Raw genomic sequence first — 24,850 nt, 5'->3', positions numbered from 1 at the left:
AACCAGCTTATAGTTGCATAAAGTTTAAATTTAATTGGAAGCTTGCTCATCTAAATGAGGTCACTACAAAAGTCTGCAATTCCATGCTGGCCCATACTGCTACCAATAGCAAAAAGCAGCTCATATTGGGTTTTTGCTTGGAGTATTCTTTTTCTTTTTAACAAGATTGCCAAGACAGACAGTTTTGAATTAAAGTTAACATAAATCATTTCTGTTTGGACCACAATCCTGATTAGGTAGCATCTGTGGCAAGGAATAGATCAGATTACTTTTCTTAGAAGACAGCTATACAAGCAAGTAATCACAAAATACACTTTAGGCATTACATCTCCTTGGTAATTGCCCATCTGCCTTCTCTTACTCCACGGTAAATCTGAGGAGGGTGGTAAGCTTTGTGTAGCAGCAACTCTTCAACAAAACCCCCGAACTCCTTAACTACTTGTTCATGTTGCTGTCAACTTCATCCATTACTTGTCTTAAGTATCTGGTGACACCCCCCAATGCTATAAATTTAGTATCACCTACGAAATGTCATGGAGGTGTTTTTTTCACATTTTTTCCACATTTACGTGTTTGTCTGAAAGCTCTTCCCTCCTAGAGTGGCCCAGGCTTTGCATATGGTATCACTGGTTTTCACTGGCGTTACAGCACACCTATAATTTAATGGTCTGTGCACAGGAGAGCATTTCAACATGTACATACTGGGACCAACTGAATGTGCTCGGTGTGTAAGACCAGATTTCAAACCCCTGTAACTGACCCTTTGTATTTCCACAGTGTTTGTAAGAGAAAGAAGAGAAGAAAAAAGGAATGTAAGGGGTATCCGCATGTACTGGTGCGCCTGCCCTTCTTTTGGCTGTCTGTGTGATACCGTAGAGCTCCTGGCTCCTGATGAACCTTATGCTGGAGTTAGTGCCAGAAGACATGCTGCCCATGCGTGAATTAGAAAGGCGGAAATCCAAGTTTCACCTGTACATTGAGCTACTCTCTTTGTGGATAAGACTTATTCAATTCAGAAGAAGTTAATTCTATCCTGTAGGGCAGGATAGCACAACTAGTGGTCTGTATTTCTTAAAAATGTGTATTATCTTATTGCAAGCTCTTCAGTTTGTTACAAAGCCTTAGGAAATCTGCACAGAATGAGGCATGTCTGCATATGCAGATCAAGAGAATCGTATCTGATAAAGAAGAGTGCAAAGGTAGGATTGTGAAGAAGGTTATACAGCAGCCATTCTTACTGAGTTTTAAATGACGGCAGTTTATAAACTCTTACTGGATGTGTGTGTGGGGTGGTTCCTGCTCTGACTGTATCTAAGTACAGGCGCTCTTTGGATCCTGCCCATCTTTACCTCTTCCTGTGATGCTTTGCAATGATCACCCTCTCCTCTCCCTGAGTTAACAAAGGTTATACGTCACATTCCACACAACAATACAGAACCAGATATTAATTTTAAGGTATTTGTTCTTGTATTAAAAAAATCTTGTAATAGCTGTCCAAGCTAGCACTACATAAAACTTACACGCTGATAATTTTTTCAGAAGTCTGCATCAGTTGTCAGTAACCTTAATGCAGTCCCTTCCAAGTCATGCCAAGAGAGCTATCTAATTTTCTACTTTATTTGAATTCTACTTATAAATGCATGAGCATGCAAAGAGAAAAAAGAGAGAGAGAAGGGAAAGGCTGATAAAATACAGAATAAATTAAACATCAGGGCTTTAATCTCTAGGCAATTTTATTTCCTAATCAAAAATATTGTACATCAATTTTTAAGTATGCTTTTTGTCTGATTGACAAATACTGTGCACATTTCTATAATGAGCAGTACATTTGTGGAAAAGTAATGTAATCTTTCTGTTTGTACCATATACTTAAGATTATTTTTTAAGGATGGAGAATAATTTTTCCCTCAAGGTAAATTGCTTTCAAGTGGAATAAAATCTTCCCAGGTTAACTTTATATATTTCAGAGCTTTTAAGATTAGTACGATACTTATCTTCACTTCTGCATCACTGCTAGGAAGCTTTAGAAAGCAGGCCTAGGTCGTAATCAACAGGGAACAATACACTAATCCAAGTTTTGTGGGCCTCTGTTTGCCTTTCTTTGCTTCCTCTGAAACGTCAGCAAGGCTGTGGGATGGCGTGGGATTAAGATAATTTTCCTTCCCCATAGAAATCATATGATCCCAGGGATGGAAAAGTATGTCTCTGAATGGCATTGGCCTTCTGGCAGCAGAGCCACATAACTGGTTCCTATTCTGTCTGTAGTCCAAAACAGTGCTACCACCTACCGTGGTATCCCCCCCATACATTGGACTGGACTAGATTTTTCCTTTCTAGCTAGCATTTTATGCTTCCCTGAAATTTTGTCTTACTAATATCAAGACATTATTCCAGTTTATCTGAGTAATTTTGAATTCCAAATCTGTTCATCAATTTGCATGTGTCCTTCCCAAATCAAGCAGGAAAGACAGGAACTGGCTCATCATGACTGTGGTTTTTAGATAGGTTTGGCTTCCCTAAGACAGTCAGTATACATGATGTGGAGCACTGGCCTCCTGGGAGTGACAGAATTTAAGGTCCTCTCATCCACCACCAGTCCCAGGTTTTATTCACCTATGTGTATTGATAAAAAGAACAAGCCTCACCAAAAGAGGAAGAGAAAGAAGGAACGTAATAGGAATATTAATAATATGCAGTGGTCCTAGGAGATTTGATGATTTCAATCACTGGATAGATTATCCTTGACGCACTCCTTGATTGGACAGTGAATAGCATCCCTCTCTGCTATAGAGATCTTGAGGCAGAAAAAAATCTGGGGGAAACATTAACAGGTTGCAAGCCTGCTAATAACAGTAGCCTTTAGTTCACCCAACCTACGACAATTTTGGTGAACCTGGGACTTTTATTCAAAAAAGTTTGGAAAATTTTATTGGTGGCAGATATAACACCCAGCGTGTTTAAGTAAAGGACAGTGGTGCAAAATACAGAGTTAGATTATGAGGGCAACTGTCAGCAGTGACTAGGAGGTGGCAGTGGCTCCTCAGTGAATCTAGAGCTACTTTATTTTGCACATGAAATTATCTATTAGCATTAAAATTGACTAGTAACCCACAGTTTGCATCTAAAAACTAACCTAACTAGCCCCCACCCCTACCCCAAGAGTAATTCAAGAAGTTCACGTTAAAAGTTCTTTAAATGCTGCACAATGACAGGATTTGCAAGACCAAGCCTTTGCCTCTAGGAACTCGCACTGCAGTGGGCACTTGTGTCCAACTAAAAGCCTTTGCCTCTTTCTCTCTTCTGGAAGGGCAGTGAATGTTGCAACATATTCTAATCAGGGATCTCTATCATACACATGCACATGCCTGGGGTTAAAAAACCCCAAATAATTGTTAAAAGCAACTCACATAGTGTCCATCACTGTCAGGGTAAAATAAATACCTTTAATGGTGAGTTTTTGGCTTCAGGGAATTCTCTTTCATCGAGCCTCACCCAGCGTTGTAGAAACTGTTGAACCATTGGGTTTTCATTATTAACAATCTGGAATCCAGTAACGTTGGCACCTCCATGCATTACTCTCTCCAGAACAATGTCTGTGAAACCCTGGGAGGACACATGTAGAAAACAAGAATCATTCCCATCCAAAGTCCCTTTTCTTTGGCTCAGTTTTACTTGCTGTAAGTGTAGCACAAAAGAAACTGATTAATTTCCCTTTTGTTAGCTGAAAATATTCTACCAAGGAGACAATTACTATCACAATTGGGATTGTGATAGCGGCATAGAACAGAATTTAAAATGCCTTCTTGTTCAGACCTTTGCGATAGAAAACTGCCCCGCTGTGTTGTGGCAAAGTGGTATGTAATACTGACTGGTCGGAAAGAAAACAGTGTGGAAACTTGAAGGACTATTTCCTCTCTTCTCCTCATCATAGTGAAAACTGGTCAAAGACCTCAATCGCATTTGTACAGCAAAGTGCGCACGAAGGTTCAGCGCTGGGAGCAGAAAACCGCTCAACACCCGTATTGTTCCGTGGAGGCAAAGCGCACACCTCCTTGCTAGGCGGTTCTCCGTCACAGCATTGCTTAACGTTTCACTGGCAGACAGAACAGTATGATTCTCTCCCACTGTTGTTATTTATACCTGAGGCAGTGAATTGGTGTCTTGTTGATTAGTATGACTTGATTGCAGTCATGTTTATCTGAATGTCAGTGGTTACACATGCTAAAAGGCAACCCAGAATAAGAACCCCTGTATTTCTATGCACACGCTAATCAGTGAGATCATGACTGGTTCTTAGAATGCAAAATGACACATCTTAAAGTCATAGAGTACTTATACTAATTAAGGGTATTTTAAAATTTGTCTTTTCTGCTTTAATCACACCAAAACATGGATACAGAGAATCTTCTACTAAGTGGGATAGCTAACTTGAAAGTGTGAATTTTGGAAAAACATTTTTCCACTCACAGTCGACACAGAACCCAAAAACTAGTCTTGCTGCAGGATCAGTTACAATATAACACTTTTTCTAAGGAACTCTAGCAGATGGTGTTTCAAAGGCATCATAAACATCTCTGAAAGTCAATTCTAGAATCCAAAAGAAGCTCTGATACAGATAAAAATGTACCGTCTTGTCCTGGTAGGTCAACACATACACAGGCACCACCCTATGCTCTGAAATACAGAAGAACAGCTAAACAGCCTGGCTGGTTTACTTGATGGAATTGTTCTAATTTGCAGCTTTTTACCACTTATTTTATACACAAATATGCTACAATTATTTTTCCTGGAGTGCTTAAATTTCCAATATGTTACATAGAGGATTATGGTTATCAAGTGTCTTATTTATGAGGATAAAAATTAGTGGAAAACATGTAATTAAATTATTATTTTAAAATTAGTAGAGGATATGAGCTTCTTAGACAAAAGAAAGACCATAATTGAGTACAAATTACTATACCATACCAGTTCTAGTATTTAGTGAAGTAATTTCTCAAAATCCAAGAACTCATCCATGCATTTCCTCTTTTGCTGATTGATGTTGCCACAACCTGAACAGAATATATTACCCTCTAAACCATAGCTATACTTGTAATGAAGAAAAGTTCTTACCAGGTTAGCTAACATGTAGTGATAGCCTCTAGAATGTTTGCCGAGGATTACAACCTGTGTGAAGAAAAAAATTACACATTATTCAGTTGTAAGAGGATGACTCTTAACTAGGGGAAAACACCAGAGAATGAACATTTTGGTAATCCTCTATGCCCAGTCCATGGGCAGCCGAGTATTACAGACCTGTGGCTTTACAGACATGATGCAGTCATTTGTGGTTTTAAAACACACAGGCAGAGTACAAAGAGGAGTAACTCACAAGGCTGAGAAGACTCTGGCTTGCAGAGATGATCTTACCTGGCAATCTCACCCTTGTGATCACTGTGTCTCCCCTGCTGACCAGGTTAATTTTAGTTATCAGTTCAAGTATTTCTGCTCTGAAATGAGGTAACACTGTTTACTTTGTTCCTTGTTTGTGGAGCGTACGAGAGGCAGGTGACACAGCCCAGCCACTCACTGTGTTTAATAAACTGTACTAGCACAGCGGGGCTTGGCAAGCTCCAGGTCATACAGGGGGTTTCCTGCCGTGAGAACCCTGGCCAAGCCTTGTCATATATGAATGCTTAAAGTTAAATTCCTAAAGTTATAAGCAGTGACCTTCATTGCCTTTTGACAGCTTTCAAAAGGCCTGAAAACTTGTCGCTTCCAGTGCATCTAAACGGACACATCTGACCTTACATGTTTAGCCAAAATTTATACTAAATGTGATGTTGCACATTCCACTACCACAAACCAACATCTCCTGCCCTCCCTGACCCCACTTGGGCATCCCTCTATACAAATGGAGTCATTAAATGGAATCGCTAAGAGACAAAAAAGCAGCGGGATGAACTGAGCAGCTGGATTCTGTAAGGGTAACGAGGAGGAGGGGAGGCAGCACTGTCTGGCAAGCCTAAATTCTGCCATCCTGTGTGGTTGTCCCCACTCCAGTAATACTGTGCTTTTGCGGAAAGGAGGAAAAAACACAGTTCCCATGCCTGTGCATCCGGCTGCCGGCTCACCAGCAATACCCCTTGCGCAAGATTATGCCACTGCATTTATCACTATTCCCTTGCCTTCAGATTATAATCTCAGTAACATCCATCCAGTCCCACTGGCAGCAGGTGGAACAATGTCCAGCGGTAAGACTTTAATTAATAATTGTGGTGATTATGTATGTGTCAGGACAGAATCAAACTTGCCCAGACTTGCTGGGTTAAACTAATAAAAGTTAAAAATAGCAAACATAATGCTGGCAATGCACCACAGGTGTATCACTGACTATACCCTATGAGCAGCTCAAGTGAACAGATGATGCTTTTTGATGGAGAATCATCTGCAAACCTATACGCACCATACTAATGTACTTCTCCATGGTCACAGATAAATGCTTCAAATACCATACTCTAAAAGACATCTTTTCAACATGACCACTTACGTCTTTGCTAAAAACAGATGACATTTGAGTCATTGACTTTAGATATACTGCTGAGCCTGTTAAAGTTCTTGATTAAATTATTAAGTTCCCAATTGCCTCTTTGGGTTGTCTTGTCCTTAACAGATGTCATTTCTTTTAAATTCACATTTAATTCTGTAGGAATTTGCATACTTCCAGCAGTCGGAAAATAAATTGCTCCTCAGGTCCTCTTGAGAACTGTATGTACACTCTGTTGGTAGAAAGCATCTGCTTTCCTACACTCACATTTGTTTTCTATGGAAATGTGCAGGCTTCCTTCAGATCATCTGGTGCGCGTGCGATTTGCATACTGAATTCTCTGTATGTTTTAATTTCACCTTAAAGGCAGTGATTTACTTTTAAAAGGTGAGAGACAAAGAACTTATTTAACAACTATACTCTTTGTCGTTTTAACCTTAGTAACAAATAAGAAAGCTTTTACATTTCTATCCAGAAATGTGTTTAAGAGAAGAATACCACAACAGATGAAGTCAGAGGCTGTAAGAAAAACATACACGGAGCTGCTACAGGCATCAGGAGCAATACTGCAAATAGGAAATGTAGGACTCATTAGCATAGATCGGACTCAACTTCCATCTCATCTGTTGTCATGTCTCCAAAATGACCAGAAATAATTGTTTAGTCCCTTAGAGAGGTCCAACGTACTACAGTCAAGCTTTAATTCATAAAGCATCTTTCAGAAGTGACCTGCCAGGATTTCTACTCACACAATCAACCATGTTAGTTCATAATTATTTAACTGGATCTTAACAATGTTTTTAAAATTCACTACACATGCTGTCCTAAATCTTAATAACCACAACTCTCCTCCTCCCTCACTTTCCACCCTCTACCAACTGTCCAGCATCTTAAATGGAGCTGCTGGATTAGCGAGCCCAGCAGAAACAATCAGACATCAGTGTTACTCCTAGGGGAGCAAAGGGACGGATAAAGCTTTTTTATGAAGAAGGAAAACAGGAGTATAACAAATAAATCTCATCAACTGCTTATATATTGTGAAGCTTAAACAGAAAGTGGGATATTGAATAGTGGTGGTGAATAGAAAGCCAGGATTACAGGACAAGGATTTCACAGAGCTACATGTCTTTGGTAAGTTTCACTTCCGAGACTTAATATTGCTTTCACCTTGACTGAAAGAAAAGCTTGTTAAGATTTTATACTAAACAAAGGAGGAGGGAAAAAATGGCTGGAAACTATCATGAATAATTCAGACTTCTGATCCCACATAATTCTTGCCTTGTAGATAAAAAGATCATAATGTCAGGATTGATACAGAATCAAATAAAGTTTGTATTTTTAATTAACTTCTCGGATATTTCCAATTAATTAAGAGAAAATCTAGAGGGAACAAAATTAAAATGTATCTGGTTTTAAAATAAAAGTCAAATCTGCTGGCCAGCACCAGGCTTACTGGAAGTACAGACCTATATGCCAGATTTGAGAAACTAAGTCAGCATTGCCAATTTTAGTTTTTCATTTGCCTGGGAAGTTATTTTTTGAAAGCATAAAGACAACTTGGTTTCCACTGCATCAGTCATCATAAATAGGCAACTACAATTTTTTGCCTTAGCTTTTACATTTTCTTGCAGTTTTGGAAGATAGCATTATAGAAATTAACTGGCTAATACTAAATTGGTAAGGAGTACTGTGATATTTCTAAAGCAATAATGATGATTCTCTCGTGATGTAGTTCAAAGGCTACACAACACCTACGAGGAAGGACAGTGAAGAGGAAGCAAAATAACATTAATATTAACCTCACAATTACTCCGTTACCTTTTGACTTATTCCCTACTCAAATCACAACCACAGCTACTTCCCGGTCTAGAACATGGATCTGGGTTTTTTGGCCATGAAAATTAAATGTTGGAATTAAGGGTGAAGGGAACATTACGAGGAGACTGGTGAACTCTTAGATGAAAGTCAAGGCAGGGAAGCCATTTTAAACAGTAGTGATGGAGACAGATCTGGGGGTTCCACCGGAATATTTCTCCAAGGACTTGACGAGGAACTAGAATGGTAAGAACAGAGTGTCTAGGTGAACAGTAGTAACAGACCAGAAGCAAGGAAAGCATGGGTTAATGACAGACAAGACTCTGGGGGCTCAAAAGAACTCAAGCGATGGAAGAATAGTGCAAGTTTGGTAGGTGGGACTGAGCAGTCATATTTTGTCTTTTAAAAATATCAATGGTTTGTCTCTGATTCATAAAAGGGAAAGACAATTTTTCTTTTATGGATGGAGGAAATCACAGAACAAGTGAGGTTGGCAGGGGCCTCTCGAGATTGTCTACTCCAAACCCCTAGCTCAATGCAGGGGCAGCTAGAGCAGGCTGCTCAGGACCGTGTCCAGTCAGGTTTTGAATATCCCCGAAGACAGAGATTCCACAAGCTCTTTGGGCAGCCTGTTTCAGTGTCTGACCACCCTCACAGTAAAAATGATTTTTTTTACGTTTAAACAGAATTTCCTGCATTGCAGGTTGTGCCCTTGCCTCTTGTCTTGTCACTGGGCACTGCTGAGACTCTGAAATTCAGTGAGACTCTCCGAGAAGAGTCTGGCTCTATCTTCTTCATTCCTTCTCATCAGGTATTTGCAGACATTATTAATACCCGCTCTGAGCTTTCTCCTCTCCAGTCCTCTGGAGAATGCAACCCAAGTTCTCTCAGCCTTTCCTTGTACGTCAGATAGATGCTCCAGTCCCTTAATCATCGTAGGGGCCCTTCACTGGACTTGCTCCAGGATGTCCATGTCCTTCCTATACTAGTGAGCCCAGAACTGTACATGGCACCTCAGATGCGGCCTCACCAGTGCTGAGTAGAGGGGAAGGATCACCTCTATTGACCTGCTGACCATGCTAATCCTGTGCAGCCCAGGATGCTGTTGGCCTTCTTTGCTGTGAGAGTGCAGTGCTGGCTTGTGCTCAAGTTGTCTGCCAGGACCCCGAGATCCTGCAGAGCTGCTTTTCAGCCAGGAAGCCTCTACCCAGTCTGTACTGGTGCGTGGGGTTACTCTTCCCCAGGTGCATGGCTTTGCATTTCCCTTTGTTGAACTTCATGAGGTTCCTCTCTGTCCACTTCACCAGCTTGTCAAAGTACTGCAGCACAGCCACCTGGTGTATCAAACACTACTCCTAATTTGGTATCATCTGCAAACTTGCTGAGCGTGCACCTTCAGATCATTAATAGAGAGGTTAAACAATATTAGCCCCAGTACCCTTTAGGGTACTCCAAATAGTAACTAACCTCCAGCTGGCCTCTGTGTTGCTGATCACATCCCTCTAAGCCCAGCAGTTCAGTCACTTTTAAATCCACCTTACTGCCTCTGTGGGCTTTGATTTTAAAGAGTCATTGAAAAATACAAGCTAAGAGGATATGCTTGCACTTTTACCTAGAGAAGTAGCTATCATGATTTTGGCAGCAGTGAAAAGAAAACTACCATGTCCAATTAATACCTGTTTGGAGCTCATCTTCTATTCATTTGAATCCATTGCCACCTGGTCAGTTTAGTCTGTTTAATCAAAGTTATTTATCATCCTTTATTTACAAATGAAAAAAGAAAGAAAAAAATCAGACCACAAAAGTATAGACTACCTCATCTACAGCTCAAAACCCTGATATTTTATGAGTCTATTAGATCTTTCCATAACATAAAATACTGACGCTGACAGGCAGTATTGCCACAAAGAAGGTCTAAAGATTTTTACTGTGCTTTTCATACCTGACAAGTGGCAGAAATATGCCACTTAAATGGAATGACAGGCAGAGATCTGACCTGCTGTAATGTGTCTTTCCGTTTCGACCGTATCTGGGAACAATGAGGCAGTTTAACTCTAGAACTCTTCTTTCCTAGGTTTTAAAAAGACAGCATGAAAAATGAGATTTTCTACAAGCTCAGAGTAAAAAAGGATTTTGTTGTCTTTGTTGAGGTTATTCATGCATTAATTTGGGTTCCACTTTTGCAAAAAGCCCACATTTAACTTCAAGCATTTCTACTGATTTTTAAGTACATGTAACTTTCTGAGGACAGGAGAGCTACTTCCAGTTAAGCAGTAAAGTGCCTTTATACCTTGCTATAGAAATACAATTATGACACCTTTGCCTTCAAAGCAGTGTGCAAATGCCAGAAGCGGTGGCACGATTCTTTCTTTTCAGCAGCAAACAAGCAAAACAGATAAATGGACTCGGGTCTAAAAAAATTTCAATAGCATTGTCGGGATCAGCTATCAGTGTTGATTGCACCTCGTGGGAACAGCACGGATATCAAGCACAGCAACAACTGCCTGGCAAGCCTAAATTGTTGCGGAGCACACTGTCTTCTCTCCTGGGTATCAGGTCAGGTGTTTTCTAGTTTCTATCCCTACTGATAACATTTCTGTTCTGAGGATGGAGTTACTTAAAACTTATCTCAGATCTGAGTAGCCCCTACCTGATACTGGATTGAATGACTGAAAAGCTGTGCCCTGTGATGCAGCACCCTATTGGATCAGTGGCACTGGCTAATTTGGTCTTCAGGACACACTTAAGAAACAAGAGGAACAGAGTATCAGGGTGACAATCCAATTAGTTCAATAAAAGCTGAAGTCAAGGCCCAAAAAGTTCTTGTCAGTATGTTAGCAAAGATGTTTAGCTTATCTTGAGTGGCATCTGCAATGTACTGCATCTCAAATCTGTTTCTATCACTCAAGAAAAGGAGAAACTGAAGAAGTCCTTCAGCTGGAAAAGACTCCTCTCCCTGGCCTCCCTCCCACTCCTGTAGACCCTTGCTGCAGCAGGGGAGCTGCCCATGGGGCTTGCAGCCACTGCACTTCAGTTCTCGGGGGTCAGTGCACTGTTAACAGCAATGTAGTTGTCTTCTACAGTGTCATCATGTGAGCAAAGGTGCAATAGCATTTGACAGCCATACATAATCATTCCTCACTATGTTTACTTTGCACAGGTCACCTCTTGTCACGTAAATTTTCCAGACAGGAGTAGGATAAATAGGAGGAGAACAGAAAATAAAAGCTCTCCTGAAATTCAAACAGTATTTTCCTCATCTAACCAGATGCCACAGTAAAAATAAGATCCTTTGTAACCTCAGTAGATCCACTTTACTGTAAGTTTGCAGAGCCCACTCCCCTGTTTTCCAATTTACACACATGCTCCTGCAGAAAGAGTGAGTTCCCTTTGGGGATCATAAACACTAGACAAGGCTCGATCTTCCCTCAGTAAATTTATAAAAAAATAGCTTTTTCACTGTCATGATTTTGTCTCTTTCTATCACACCACCACCAGCAGCACCAATATATGAGGTTCCAAAGGAACCGCAATTCTGTGGTGGTAAAAGATACGTCACAGCTAGTGGTGGTCTGTCAGCCAAACGAGTGATACTTGTCCTGCCTTTAATTCCACGGAAATAAAGCCATTTCCACATTCGGCAGAAGCAGCTTCCCTCATACAAAGGGTCGAAACCTCATGATTGTAATTGTACTGCAAATGCAGGGAAAGCGATTTATTTCTTCACTTAGTATTAATGGGATGGGAATCTGGCCACAAGGGATTGTGATGCTTTAAAATATGCAGTAAACAATGATTTCATTTATATGAAGAATGAGTACTATGTTAAATTTTACTTAAATATTAAATGAAGAATGTATTAAATATTAAGATGAAGATTCCACACATGTATTATTTGTTGCAGATAAAAATAACTTCATATATAGTTGAGATTAATTCATCCACCATTTCAGAGGCTTCATGTTCTTTAGGGAATGTCACAAATCCATACACAGTCCCAATTGCTGGATTTTGTATTTTTGTGTGGTACATGGACTTAAGAATTTTACTTCCATGCAACTGCCACCTTATACATTTGTGACTACACCTCATAACCAAAATCCTACTTTCCTCTGTAGCACAGTATCAAGATCATTGTTTGTTATAAAACATTCTTCAAACAGCTTTTGGCTCTTCCGCAATGTCTCTCTCATGGGAGATAATCTCCTAGAGAACAGGAATCTCCTAGAAGAAGGGGACAAAAATGCGCACGGTGGAAAGAGGGATCTGAGAAGCCTCTGAAGCATTTTATTAAAGTTCTTCCCTCTCTGGCTCCCTTCTTGTGCCCTTCTCTCCCTTGCCTCTCTCCTTGATGATAGTCACATCAAGAGTGAAATTTTACTTTTAGGCCATCTCCAGATAGATGATGGTTGTGCATGTTAGTCCTTGGAGGGTAATTAAATGCAACATCTGAAAGCTGTATTGTACTTCGTTCTCCCTCCATATGGCTAAACTTTCTTTTCCCATGACTAATCTGACATTTGCTGATTGAAGATTGTGTAGTAGAGTATGCATTTAATTTGTGCATAAAAAGTTACATTAGAAATTACTTAGGAAAAAAATTACAAACTGCAACATAGGTTCTGAGGGCATGATACTTTCTCCTAATTTCTTTCAGTGTGATGACAAAGTTTTCTGTGAATTTTCTGTGCCCTGAAACAATTTTCCTAAATTCATTTTCCTTGGTGTGACTTAGCAATATTGTCAGATTAACTAATCTGTTGGTACAGTTATTGTTAAAGGACATATTCTACTGCAAAACATCAGACCCTGGAGGACACTGAGATGAAGAGTTTTATGATCCCCGGTAACTGACATTCATAGTCACAATTATTTACTCTTTAAGCTGAATAAAATTCATTAAATAAACTTTTCTTAATATCAAAATCTCTTCTTTGTTTAGACAGATGAGAACAGTGTTATATCTCTCAGGACTGCATCTCTCTTCACAAGTCATGTCCTTCAGTACAAAGACCTTCATGTCAAAATCAATCAAAACTTAAGCTACCCTTCATCACTTGCAGCTATTTCACTAAAAACAAGATCAGACATGGGGGGTTGTTACAACCATAACAAAAATTCTCTGTAACATATGAAAGGGATACTCAAAATTGCTGAGACCTTTGCCCCTTATTTTGCCAAGATATTCTCAAGAGAAGATACTTGTTCCCAGAGAGCTTCCTTGAAGAGATGTGTTGTAGAAATTTTTAATCAGTGAATGCTTTAGTTTCTTGAGTGAGATTAATAAAGTAAAAATCCAGTAGTGTTCTGGAGGAATTTTTGCAGTTGTATTTATGGGAAGTAAATGACTGAACTAAATACGTTACTCTGCAGCAGTGATTTCCACACATAGATCATTTTAGGAGGGAGATCATATTTTAATTGTCTACGCAGTTCTAGTATATTCTTTGAGAAATATCCTCCCTTGAAAAATATTCATAATGGAGTGATTTTACATCCAAGGTAATTTCACAGAGGTTCCAGTACCTTCTGAAGCCCCTGTGAAATCTTGAGTTCAAAACTCACCTGAAATTTCACATAAAGGCTTCAGATCTCACAGAAAACAACCAAAAAACAAACGTGTACAGGAAATTTCAAATCACAATAAGCTTTCTGTGTTGAATGCCAGAATTGCTTTAATTCAACACTGACAAATGGTGCTACAGTACTCTCCTCATTGGTTTCATCTTCTAGATCTGCTGGTTCAGCATCCTGTCTTCCTCCCTCTTTTTTGGCTATAACCCTTCTCAGGTCAGACACTACCAGAAGGTCAGCAACCATGACATCAAGGGATCTGGGTTATGTTCTCTGATCTGACACAAATTCTTGGTACGATGTTAAAAAATTACTTGGGTCTGAAGCTTTTTGATGCACTGTTGTCATCAAAACTTGAATAACGTTTTTGAAGACAACTGTTTTGGTAGTGTACTTGGGACTCTGCAACTTCTGTTTCTCTACATGGATCTTCCAAAGAGTCCAGGGAAACTGAAATTCATATTAGCTGTCAGGAAAGGTACACAGAGAAAGATCCTTGCTGTATTCTGTCTTCCTACCGCTTCTGATAAATTCTGGAAGATTCATCTATCTGGCATCTCACCCCGTCAAGGGCCACTCTTGTTCATCAGTCAAGGCCCTGTGGAAATACATCTGCTGCTGCTTAAGCCTCAGTTCACCACCTCTGAGAAGAGACATGAGGTTTTGCTAACCTGAGAGCAAACAGGTACTGCTGCTATCTCTGCTCTGATACTCCAAGAGAGCCCAAGAGAACAGGAGTTTATGTCAACTGCTCAGATGGGTAAGCTTCTCAGTAACCATCACATGCTTTTCACTGACACACAACCACCTTTTCAAAAGACACCAGGATTTCTTAGTAAATTCTTCTTAGCTCAGAAATGTGCACCTGGCTGTACTGTTAGAGTTGATTGCCTTTCCCTAGCAACTTTCATGGTTAAATTTCCTGCAGTCTACAGTGTAACCAGCTCCTACCCCATGTAACATGGCCCCATCACAATAACATCCTCATTTCCAGCTTCACACACGCTCTCTTTACTTAGACTGCTTCCTTGCTTCTTGGCAGTTGTGGATGCTCTCATTGTAGACCTACAAGTCCACATCAGGTATATCAAAATCAGCACTATCAAAACTGACTTCCAGACTAGCATCCTTCGCTAAGTTTCCCAACACCTAAAGTCACTTTCACAAAGACTATTAATAATAGTAATCTTACATTTATTCTTAGTTTTCCAAACCTTCTGCAGGAATCACAAATGCTTCAGCACTGTCATACAGTTTGAAGGCACATCCACATGATTAACAAGGAGTTCTTTAGTGACCTTTGCATCGTGTGCCTAATCCCTGTGACACAGGAGATGATATCTAACTGTCTCTTTTGGCTTTCAATTCTGTGAAACTGTATGCTGAACATTCTTAAAAGTACACTCTTGCAATCACAGACAAACATAAACAATGGCCATTTCTTCTTCTCCTGTCCCACAGGGTAAATGAAACTCCTTCAGTCTTAGCTGCTCAAAATATAAAAGGATGTATATCCATTGAGGGAAGAGAGGAAGAAATTAGGTAAACTGAGGCACACTGTTTTCATTTTACATACACACAATTTTCCCATTTTCTCTACAACTCCCATCAGATGTCAGAGTAAAATCCCAGTATTATTCCCTGGAATTGAACAAGAGTCCTTGGAAACAGAATTCTGCTTATATAAACCATTACTGCATGTCAGGATCACTTCAAACTATTATTTGGATATAACCCAGAAGTGTCGCAGTAATTCAGTCCCAATGCTCACATGAGAATCTTTTGGAAGGGGTTTTGTACTGCAGAGCACTGCCTTCAAGCAGAGCGAATAATACTGAATAATAGCCATTCTTTTTTTTTTTCCTTTGGAGCTTTCCTTTCCTTTTTAAATGCCCTATGAAATTAAGGAAAAAAAAATCAGTGCAACCTCCTCTAGGAAAAACAAGGTTACTTTTTCTTATATTTTTTGTTATAAATGGAATTTTACTGTGACTAGAATTGCATTCAATTTGCTCTTTTCAATGCTTTGAGGGAGTTTGAAAGGTTTATTCTGCTTCACTATAAACAGTACTCTGCAATATTCCCCGTATAACGTGGTGCATAAACCATGAACTGAAAGAGATTATGAAGAGTTAATTTATTTTTACTAGACTTAGTCTATGCAGCAGGGGAGGCCATTTTACTCATATGAGGTAATAAAGTTACAGCAATATTTTTCTTTTCTGATTCTTTACATGCATTCTCCCAGGATAGAAGATACTCGGGGTATTTTTAAGGGTCTGTGTATATTGTTGATAATTTTATTCATTACACATTTTGGAAGAACAAGCTTCCAGTAGTACATACGCCATTATACCTACACATATACACCCATGGTGTGACACAAATAAATTTAATTTAGTAACATGGGCTTTTTTTAAGCGTGGGAACATTAACTTCCTCTAAAATTGTTACGCTGTTTTCCATCTTACTGGTTGAACACCGTGGGATGAGTTTGTATTTGAGGTTTAGTTGATGACTTATAGGGCCTGATTCTTTATAAATTAAGCCCAGGTTGCCCCTGGTAGCTTTAATCTGTCCCACAGAGGCCAATGGAATTGCACTGGCATGACGGTGGGATAAGAGATAGGGATCATGTCTGAATCTATAATTACAAGCAGCGAGTGATTTGCACTAGGATGGTACTTTGCCATATTATGGCCTGATCCAAACCCATCTGTAGCCCAGAGCAAATGCACCATAGTTCTGGATCACACCTAGGGACCTCATATTTAGGGACTTCCCCCTGCAAGGCTGCAGCTATCAGTTGCTAGTGTCTTATATACTGCACTGCCAGCATGTAGGCTAAAAAAGCCCAGTGGGGTGGTCCCCACTCCGAAAACCTTGCTATTTGAACTGTAGTGTAACTGCTCTATGAAATGCACTTGGGAACATCTTGGTGCATGGGGGCCCTGAAAAGCACCAGTGGTTCTCTTCCTCCCCCAGATACGTGATTCATACCGCACCGAAGCCATTAATCCTGGCTTAGTCAGCTGTGAAAAAAAGACATACGCTCTTGTGCGGCTTTTCTTTTACTGAGTTAGGACTTCTTCCCTTGTAAATGAACTTATGAGACACCAGAACTATCATGCTGTCTCTGGTGATGTACAACGCCTGTTTGCACAGTGGTATTGTGCTATTACTATTCATTTTGATAGTGTGTTTCCTTCCTCTCCCTGCAGTTGGTTCATCTGAATTGTCGCCAAGATGGTTGCCTTGGAAACTAATTAAGGAAAGCCTTTGGTTAGAAGCAGAGTTTCAAGCATTAAACTATTTGAGAGACAGATGCAGAAATTAAGGTAATGTCTGCTAAGATGAAAGGGTTTATCCTTTATACGAAGAAGAAAGAACCACATTAAATGCGAGGACTGTAACAAAGCAACTTCTGTACAACACTGATTTTTAAAATCGGGAAGAGATGTGTGAGTGAGGGATTTTAAAAACAGCCAGGGGCTTAGAAGAGGTGACAAAGATTCCCAGAGCTATTAGGGATGGGGAGGTGGACAAATACAGTGGGACAAAAAACTCAGGAGATCACACGTTGAGCAAATTCTAGCCAGCTCTCCCTTTCCCTCAAACACTCTGCCTCTTTAAAAGACTTCTTGTGAATGTTGTTTTTGAAAAATACCAGTACAGCTAACGAAAGACCAAATCCTCTCCCCACAGTCCAGGTATGGCATGAGAAGCATCAGTGTGTAGCTTTGCTTCCAAAGTACATCAAATGCAGGAGTGAGAGGCTACCGCAAATGGCCCTCAGGCTCAACTTTTCTACTGAGACTGTCAACAAGGGTAACAATTAGTGCCAGCGACAGAAGCAGCTCATACAATGTGGACACAGGCTAAATAATGAGGGGGACCCTCAGAGGGCTTTCTATGGGCAAACACACATGCACAACTTCTGTGCACTGAAAAGCTGCAAAAAAAGGCAAACTCTGCGGCAAACTGTGCTTTTACAGCTACCTATTAACTGAAGTTCAAAGCAAATACTATCTCTCTATGAGCACAATGGTATCAATTTAAATATTGTCTCCAGGATAATGTTCAGGATAATGGTTGACTCTATACTTGCAGCAGCGTAACTGAGAAAAGATTTTGGTTCGCTGTACTTCTAATGGCAATGCAGAGGTTGCCATATAAATATGCCTGTAACTGCATAAAAGCGCACTACAAATGTGGTAAAAATATGCAAAATGTCAAAAGCAGATGCACGTGTGTGCATTGGTATGTGCATTTATATCCCATGAATTATCATAAAACATAAAATGAGTAATTGCTACTACCATGGAAAAATAAAAACTCTAATGGTGAGTTCAGGTTCATATGCCTCTGGCATAAGAAACCAGAGTTGCTTGGCAGTGGTCTTCTACGTACAGCAGCTTGCCCATTTACGGTGAGACATTTTGTATTAATTATTATTATTACTGATCAGATACATTTAAAACTGTGCTTTAATGTCTTTTGAACACTTTTAAGCTTTGTGTGCCACTACCTCAGTCATTCCGCAGGATGACTAATACTCTGTTAAATTCCTGTCATTTGGAACCTGCCTTGCTTTATGAAGTCTGGGTGATGGCTTTGGAGAGACATTACTATTTACAAGCTACAAATTCTCTCCTCAGGTATGTGTGAAATGTGCTATATGTGGGGCAGATTAACCCAAGATGTTACTTCTCTCTGCTTTAGCAATCCATCTCCGTCCCTTTATTAGTTTTACAGCTGATAGGAGCAGGCCCTTTAAGGCAGATACAGCTGTCGCTTGTGACATATGCCCATGTTTTACTTACCTTCTGCTACGGTCCTGAGGGTGACTGACCTAAGTAATTCCCCTTTCCTCCCCACATGCCCATAGGGACCTGTGAGCTGCTGAAACTCTCTGGGTGTGAACGGAAAGAACTGACCTTTCACTCTGCTTTAGATCCTGGTTTCAACAATACTCGTGGGCACCTAATGAAGAAATGTCCTAAAATTTAGGTTTCTAGTTCACTGGAAACGTAAAAATGAACCGTACCAGTTTCTGAGTGATGTTACACAACACTGTACGTATCAGATACTCTCTCGGAGCCTCAGCTGAACCCCCTCTGCTCTGCACAGCTCCACACAGAGGATAAAATCGGGCTGTGACACGGCCGTGGCACCGAGCCCCGGCGAACGCGGCAGGGGCACACCGCTCTGGAGGCTGTGCTCCGAGCAGCGCAGTACCTTCGGAGGACACGGCATAACTGGGGTTCATAAGCAAAGCAGCAGCTGAAGCTACCCATAGCTCTGCTCCTCCTTCAACCGTCCCACTGTGTTTACAGGTAGTTATTATATTTTTAATTGCTACAGAGAACACAGGCAAACCCACACCAGACTATCTGTTTATAATGTAACACATAAACCAGGAAGCTTACATGGAAGCGGTGTTGATTTTTTCACTTACATTTTTCCTTATTGTTGTTGTTTTTAATGGCTGTTGGTCAACCGAATACTGCAGTTTTGTATTTATTCTTGTGACACCCCAAATGTGAAAGCTGCTGTGCAGTGAGCACACTCCTCTTAGATCTGAACAGCTCTGCAGAGGAATGCAGCTGTGGCTGCACTGAAAATCTGCAGACCATCTTCCTAATCTCAAAATTTCAGACTCAAAGGTCAAGACATAGTCAGTGCTTGTACTGGACAGAGTTCAGTCAATCAGATTACTCTTCCTAATCCTACAGACGCTTTACTTCAAGTCTTCTTTGACAGTTTGACTGTCATTGTAGAATTTTGGAGACTGCATTCTCTACTGTAATATTGCTTCTACTTTGTGAGATGCCTCTACTCAATGCAGACATTGCCTTGGAGCCTAACCTTTATGACTACGTTTGGAGATACTGTCCTTTTGATAAAAGCATGCAGTCTCTGGAATAAACAGGTCTTTTGTAAAGTTTCACCATTTTGATCCTGAATGGAGTTTCTTCCTCCTTATTTTCCCTCAGGAGATTTTCTTCTAAATGGACATAAAGCCACTCTAGTCTGAAATACAGCTCGTTATCTTGGGAATAAGAAAAACATATTTCTTAACTCAAAAACATGTCTCTCAATACATGGTTGAACAGGCTAAAGCTTACTGTTAGTTCTCAGAAGAAAATGTTCTTCTGTTTACAAGAGCAAAATTTTATATCTATCTGTGAAGGAATACTGGAATATTTTAGCATCAAGGGACAAGAAGTGTGGGGAGCTTATGAATTTTGCATGACATAAGTGTTGCTATCTGTATGCTTGAGAGGCCACTAGATGATTAAATTGGATATAGTTTTGGTGTGCAAGGAGGGGTATGGATCCACGTGCTCAATGGTTATAGAACTATAGGGCAAGTGAACAAACAGATGGTAACTTACAGAATGACTATTAATCTCTCTGCTTCTCCTTGCTCTGCAGCTGAAGAGACAGGGCCAGAGGTGATTTGGGCAGGGCATCCACCTCTAGGACACAATATGGGGCCCATCACAAGATTCTCTGGAAGGGGAATGAAACCAGATGCGCTGCAGAGTGAAACCTGGCACAAAACTGGTTACCCAGGCAGAGTAGGAGCTGAGGTGTCCTCTTTCCCCTACCTTACATTTACATACCAGGGGGAGACAGCTGGGAGAGATCCCTTCCTGGGTACCAGCCAGCCCTGAAAAGAGAAATACTTCATATGACAGCTTTCAGATCTTGGAAACATAGGGACATACAGATGTGCCAGATGCTAAAGGCATATAGAATACTCAAGGTCACTGACTCACATGTCTGTATGTCGCTGGAGGAAGGTATAGAATATTCCAGCAGGACTTGAAGTCTCTGAAGAAAATCCTCAGATGCATAATTGTCTTTAGATAAGCCTACACTTTTGGAAGAGAGGTACACCCTAGTTTGAACTGGTTGAAAAAAGCATCAAAGGCAGAGAACTGCACACACTGACCAGCCTGATACAGGAGAAGAGGTCACTCTTATTTAATCCAAACACTAACAAAAGCCATGATATGCAGTTTCTGGAGCAGAGAACTGACAAGCTTGCCGAATGGCCTGGCCAAGAGCCCAAAAGTCTGATAGCAAACTCAGCACGTGTGTAGACTGTTTAGTGGTTCAGTCTGTTTATTTCTGCTATGACTTTTGCTCTTGAATAAGTCCTGTTTAAGCTTCTGAAATCCAGGGTCACTGGCAAATGCTGCTGTTGTCCCTGAGAAAACGAAATGGCAGGTGCCATGCGTCGCCCCAGTGACCACAGTAAACCCCATCTCTGGAGGGAGGCATCACTCCCAGAAGGTGATGGGAGGGTTGACCTTCGAAGATGTGCTCCTGAGGAGGCCAAAAAAGGGAGAGGGATGGAAAAGCAGCTGGGCTGAGGCAGCCTATGCCAACCTTCTGTGGGACAGTTTGTCCATCAGTACTCTGCCGTAACAGGTAGAGAGTCTTGGCTTTCCTTTGCCGTCACTGGGAAAAAGCTCTTCAAGGCCACCTGCAGTTGTGCAGTCAGCATGCTGTTAACGTGCTCAGATGTTACTTGCCTCTTAGCTGAGCAGACTTTCTAGACTCCATACAAAGCACCGATTTGACTTTCTAAACTGCAGTAAAATGCTAGGTTTGAAATATGCAAATCCAGAGTTATCTTTCCCCTCAATGGTATGCTATCAGCAAACACAGTTGGCTAAAAAGAAGACAACTCACCACTCCCTTGAGCAAACTGGCTGGCTGGATTTAAGTACCACACATATTTGTGAGATTTCTTAACTTCTTTATGAGAAGATAACAAGGTAAGCAGAGGAGATGGAAGGAAAAACCTAAAACCAGTAATTGTTCAGCTATCAACCTGGGGTCCACCATTACTGACTTTCCCTGTAGAAACTTAAGCATTGCTTTTCAGTATCAGATAAAAAAAACTCTGGAAATTGTTGCCAGAAGATATTTTTAGCATCAGAGGCACCAGCCTGGGATCTGCTTGGGCAATTCTTTGTCAAGTGGATGGTCTCAGTAAAATAAATGGGACAATACTCATAAAAAAGTGCTGCATAACCGGAATCCTCTTGTTAGACTGCTAAAAAGACATGATTAGTCCTAGAGTATTTATCTCAGAAGGTGTGTTTAGTTTGCTTTACTATCTAGCTTGGTTTCCTAAGCAAAAAGTTCTAAATCCATTTTTGATACTGCAAATTCAAACAATTTTGTTCATGAGTATCTTCAGTGAAATTAAGTAGAAATAGTCGTATTACATCAACAGGGCGACATATATGACATAGTATTTATGTGTGAAAGTCTGCAGGATTTGCTTGCAAAACGATGGACTGACAGTGTTCAACTGATTGGCTAAAACTGGTTGATGCAGTCCTAAAATCCAACTGCAAGAAAATTTTAAGATCACTTAGAAATATTTGAGATAATTTAGGATAAAGATTTCATGGACATGTCACAATTTTGTGTAAATAAAGTTCAAAAGATGGACAACGGGCATAATACAGAAAAAGAGTCATTTAACAGTACAGAGATGGGCTATATACATCACAATAACAACAACAGAAAGCCTCCAATTATGCAAAAGTGTGAGTACTGTACAGTGTACTGTAGAGTTTGGGGAAACCTGGAGGCCCAATAGCAAATCTTTAGTTACACAGATGCTAACCGCATTGATAGAAAGCTGAATCAAACATTTAATAAAATTACAACTTCACTAGGTTTGAATTTAGAATGCTTGCAGAAGAAAAGAGTTTGCCAGTTTTCTGCTATATGGTTTGCCTGGTATATAGCTTTCATTTTAGGCACTGGAATGGTTTGATTTTTTTTTCTCTCATTTGCACAATATAAGAAAAAGAGAGAACAAAATATAAATGGAGTCAGAAAGATCAAACAAAGGGCCTGTTCCCCAGCTGAGAGTGGGCCCAAAGAGCTATTTAAGCTTGGCTCAGGAGTGCTCTCCTGCATCATTTTCAGAAGAGTGGGCTGTGGGTACGGTGTTTTGCATCTTTTGCAAGAACATGAGCAAATGAAAGGAAAACAAAAAAGAAGTTTCTTACACTTTGCTGTATGAATTTCCCTAAAGAGAGCACTCACCATATTGACTAAAAATACAGTGTAAAATGCAATGCTAGGTATTAGTATCACAACTATACTAGCTGTCAGAGTCACGGACCAGCATCGGCTTGTGCTATGTTCTCTTGAGCACCTCTTTCCTTCCTGTTGCCCTCTGTAACCAGCAGCTATGGGACCTGGCTGTGACTACAGCGATTCAGTCCCTGCAGACTGGCCCTCAGTGATACACCTCAAGGCCTGATAGGAACTGAGTATTTTGAGAAGAAACTCCGTGAAAATAGCTTTTGCATTTCCCAGGGTTTATGGCAGTGAGGTCAGTTTGCTACTAGTTTACAATACAACATTTCTAAGAGACATGCTAATGCTTCATGAAACTTAAATGTTACTTTTGATCTATTCCATACTATAAAACCACCGTTAAATTTATGAAGTGGCAATAATCAGAGGGTTTTTCAGTATTAACGTAAGTGAATCCCCACATGCCTATGAATAAACAAGCAGCATGGGTTTGGTTCCATACCAACACCAGCTTTGCTGTGAGCCCGGGCAGCAGGGAACTGTCCTGCTTCTGCTCCCTGCGATGTGTATCTGTTACTACACCTCTTCAAGCACATTGCACAGCGCAGCCAGTGGCACAGGCATTCTGGGTAGCACCCTGGGATGGCCAGAGGGTATGGCCATTCCTCCGGGGCAAAGCAAACACTGGGAAAGCCATGCAATAGCAAAACAGTCACCCAAAAGTGCATCTTCCCCAATAAAGGTGTTTAGAGTCGATCACCCACAATTTAAGCCTGTCAACAGCGCTGGCTGTGCAGAGGGAAGGGCTTTATGTACCACAAAGTGCTAATGAGCTGTTTGGACTACCAGCTGAATTTTTCATTTGCAATATTTCCATCTGGGAATTCTTTAAGATGATTCAAAACTACTTCACTGGCTTTTTATTTCTTGTTTCATCTTCCACTTAACAAACTGCACCTGTCTTGCAATCCCTACAAGTAGCCCTGATGCCAGTAATGTTACTCTGGCAGCTGAAGTTTTAGGTTCTTAACCTACTTAAAAATAATTCATTATTAACATTTGGGAAAAAATATCACAGAGCTTTTTCCTGGTAGGTTACATGTAAGTCCTGCCACCAACTATGAGCATCACTGAGGCATTTTAATTTTACTAGGTAACTGGCCAGTTGTTGGGACTCACATCTCAATGGATATTTAATTAATTTCTAGAAATAGACAGTTCTGGAAACATTAACGATGTCTGTCACAGAGAGATCACAATTTCTGAAAAGTTTATACCTGTTCCAAAATGGTGTTGATTCTGTCTACTTCACAGTCAATTAAGTATCTTTTTTCTTGCCGCCTGTCCATCTCCTCTATAATTCTTCTGAACTCTTGAACATCCTTTATGCTTCCTACAGATCTGGCTGTCACTTGCCAGTTGTTCTGTACTGCTGCTTCCATAATCGCCTGAAGAATGGAAAATCCTGTAGGGGGAAGAGACAATGCAACCATTTAAAAACAGAAGAAAAATAAAAACTATTTTGAATGTTTGACAAAAGGTTCACAAACCTTGCATCATCTAAAGGGACAGAGACTAGCTAATAGCCTGCAAGTCCTTCGTTACTTGAGAAAGCAACAGTGTAGGGACCAGTTTCTTCTTTCAGCTATGCCACTGCCAAAGTCACTGACTTCAGCAGAATTGCTTGGCAGTATATTACTGTGAGGCGTATCAGAATCTGTCCAATATATCATATTATGATCCTCTCAGGGATGTTTATGGTCGTGCTGGGGTCCGTGCCAGCTGAGAATAGGAGGCTGCAGCCATTACTTGGGCAAAAGTCCATCAGCTTGAAGAGCCGGACAGAAGGGGTAA

General features: G+C 40.5%; 1 protein-coding gene across 5 annotated transcripts in view; it reads right to left on the bottom strand.

Moving 5' to 3' along the window:
• Positions 1-24,850, bottom strand: part of GRIA3 (glutamate ionotropic receptor AMPA type subunit 3) — a 154,891-nt gene that overhangs the window by 61,561 nt on the left and 68,480 nt on the right. For all 5 annotated transcript variants that reach the window (XR_012044781.1, XM_072877152.1, XM_072877153.1 and 2 more), the window contains exons 4-6: positions 24,274-24,461; positions 5,113-5,166; positions 3,442-3,603 (exon numbers count right to left, since the gene is read on the bottom strand). Coding sequence is in view for 4 of the 5 variants with exons in the window: in XM_072877152.1 (XP_072733253.1) it covers positions 3,442-3,603; positions 5,113-5,166; positions 24,274-24,461 (404 nt within the window). In the remaining variant the exon portion in view is untranslated. The remainder of the gene's footprint in view (positions 1-3,441; positions 3,604-5,112; positions 5,167-24,273; positions 24,462-24,850) is intronic.

Source organism: Ciconia boyciana, chromosome 12 (genome assembly GCF_034638445.1).
Source record: "Ciconia boyciana chromosome 12, ASM3463844v1, whole genome shotgun sequence".
Lineage (NCBI taxonomy): Eukaryota > Metazoa > Chordata > Aves > Ciconiiformes > Ciconiidae > Ciconia > Ciconia boyciana.
Note: the sequence above shows the minus strand (reverse complement) of the source record. Positions and strands in the feature narration are given on the sequence as shown.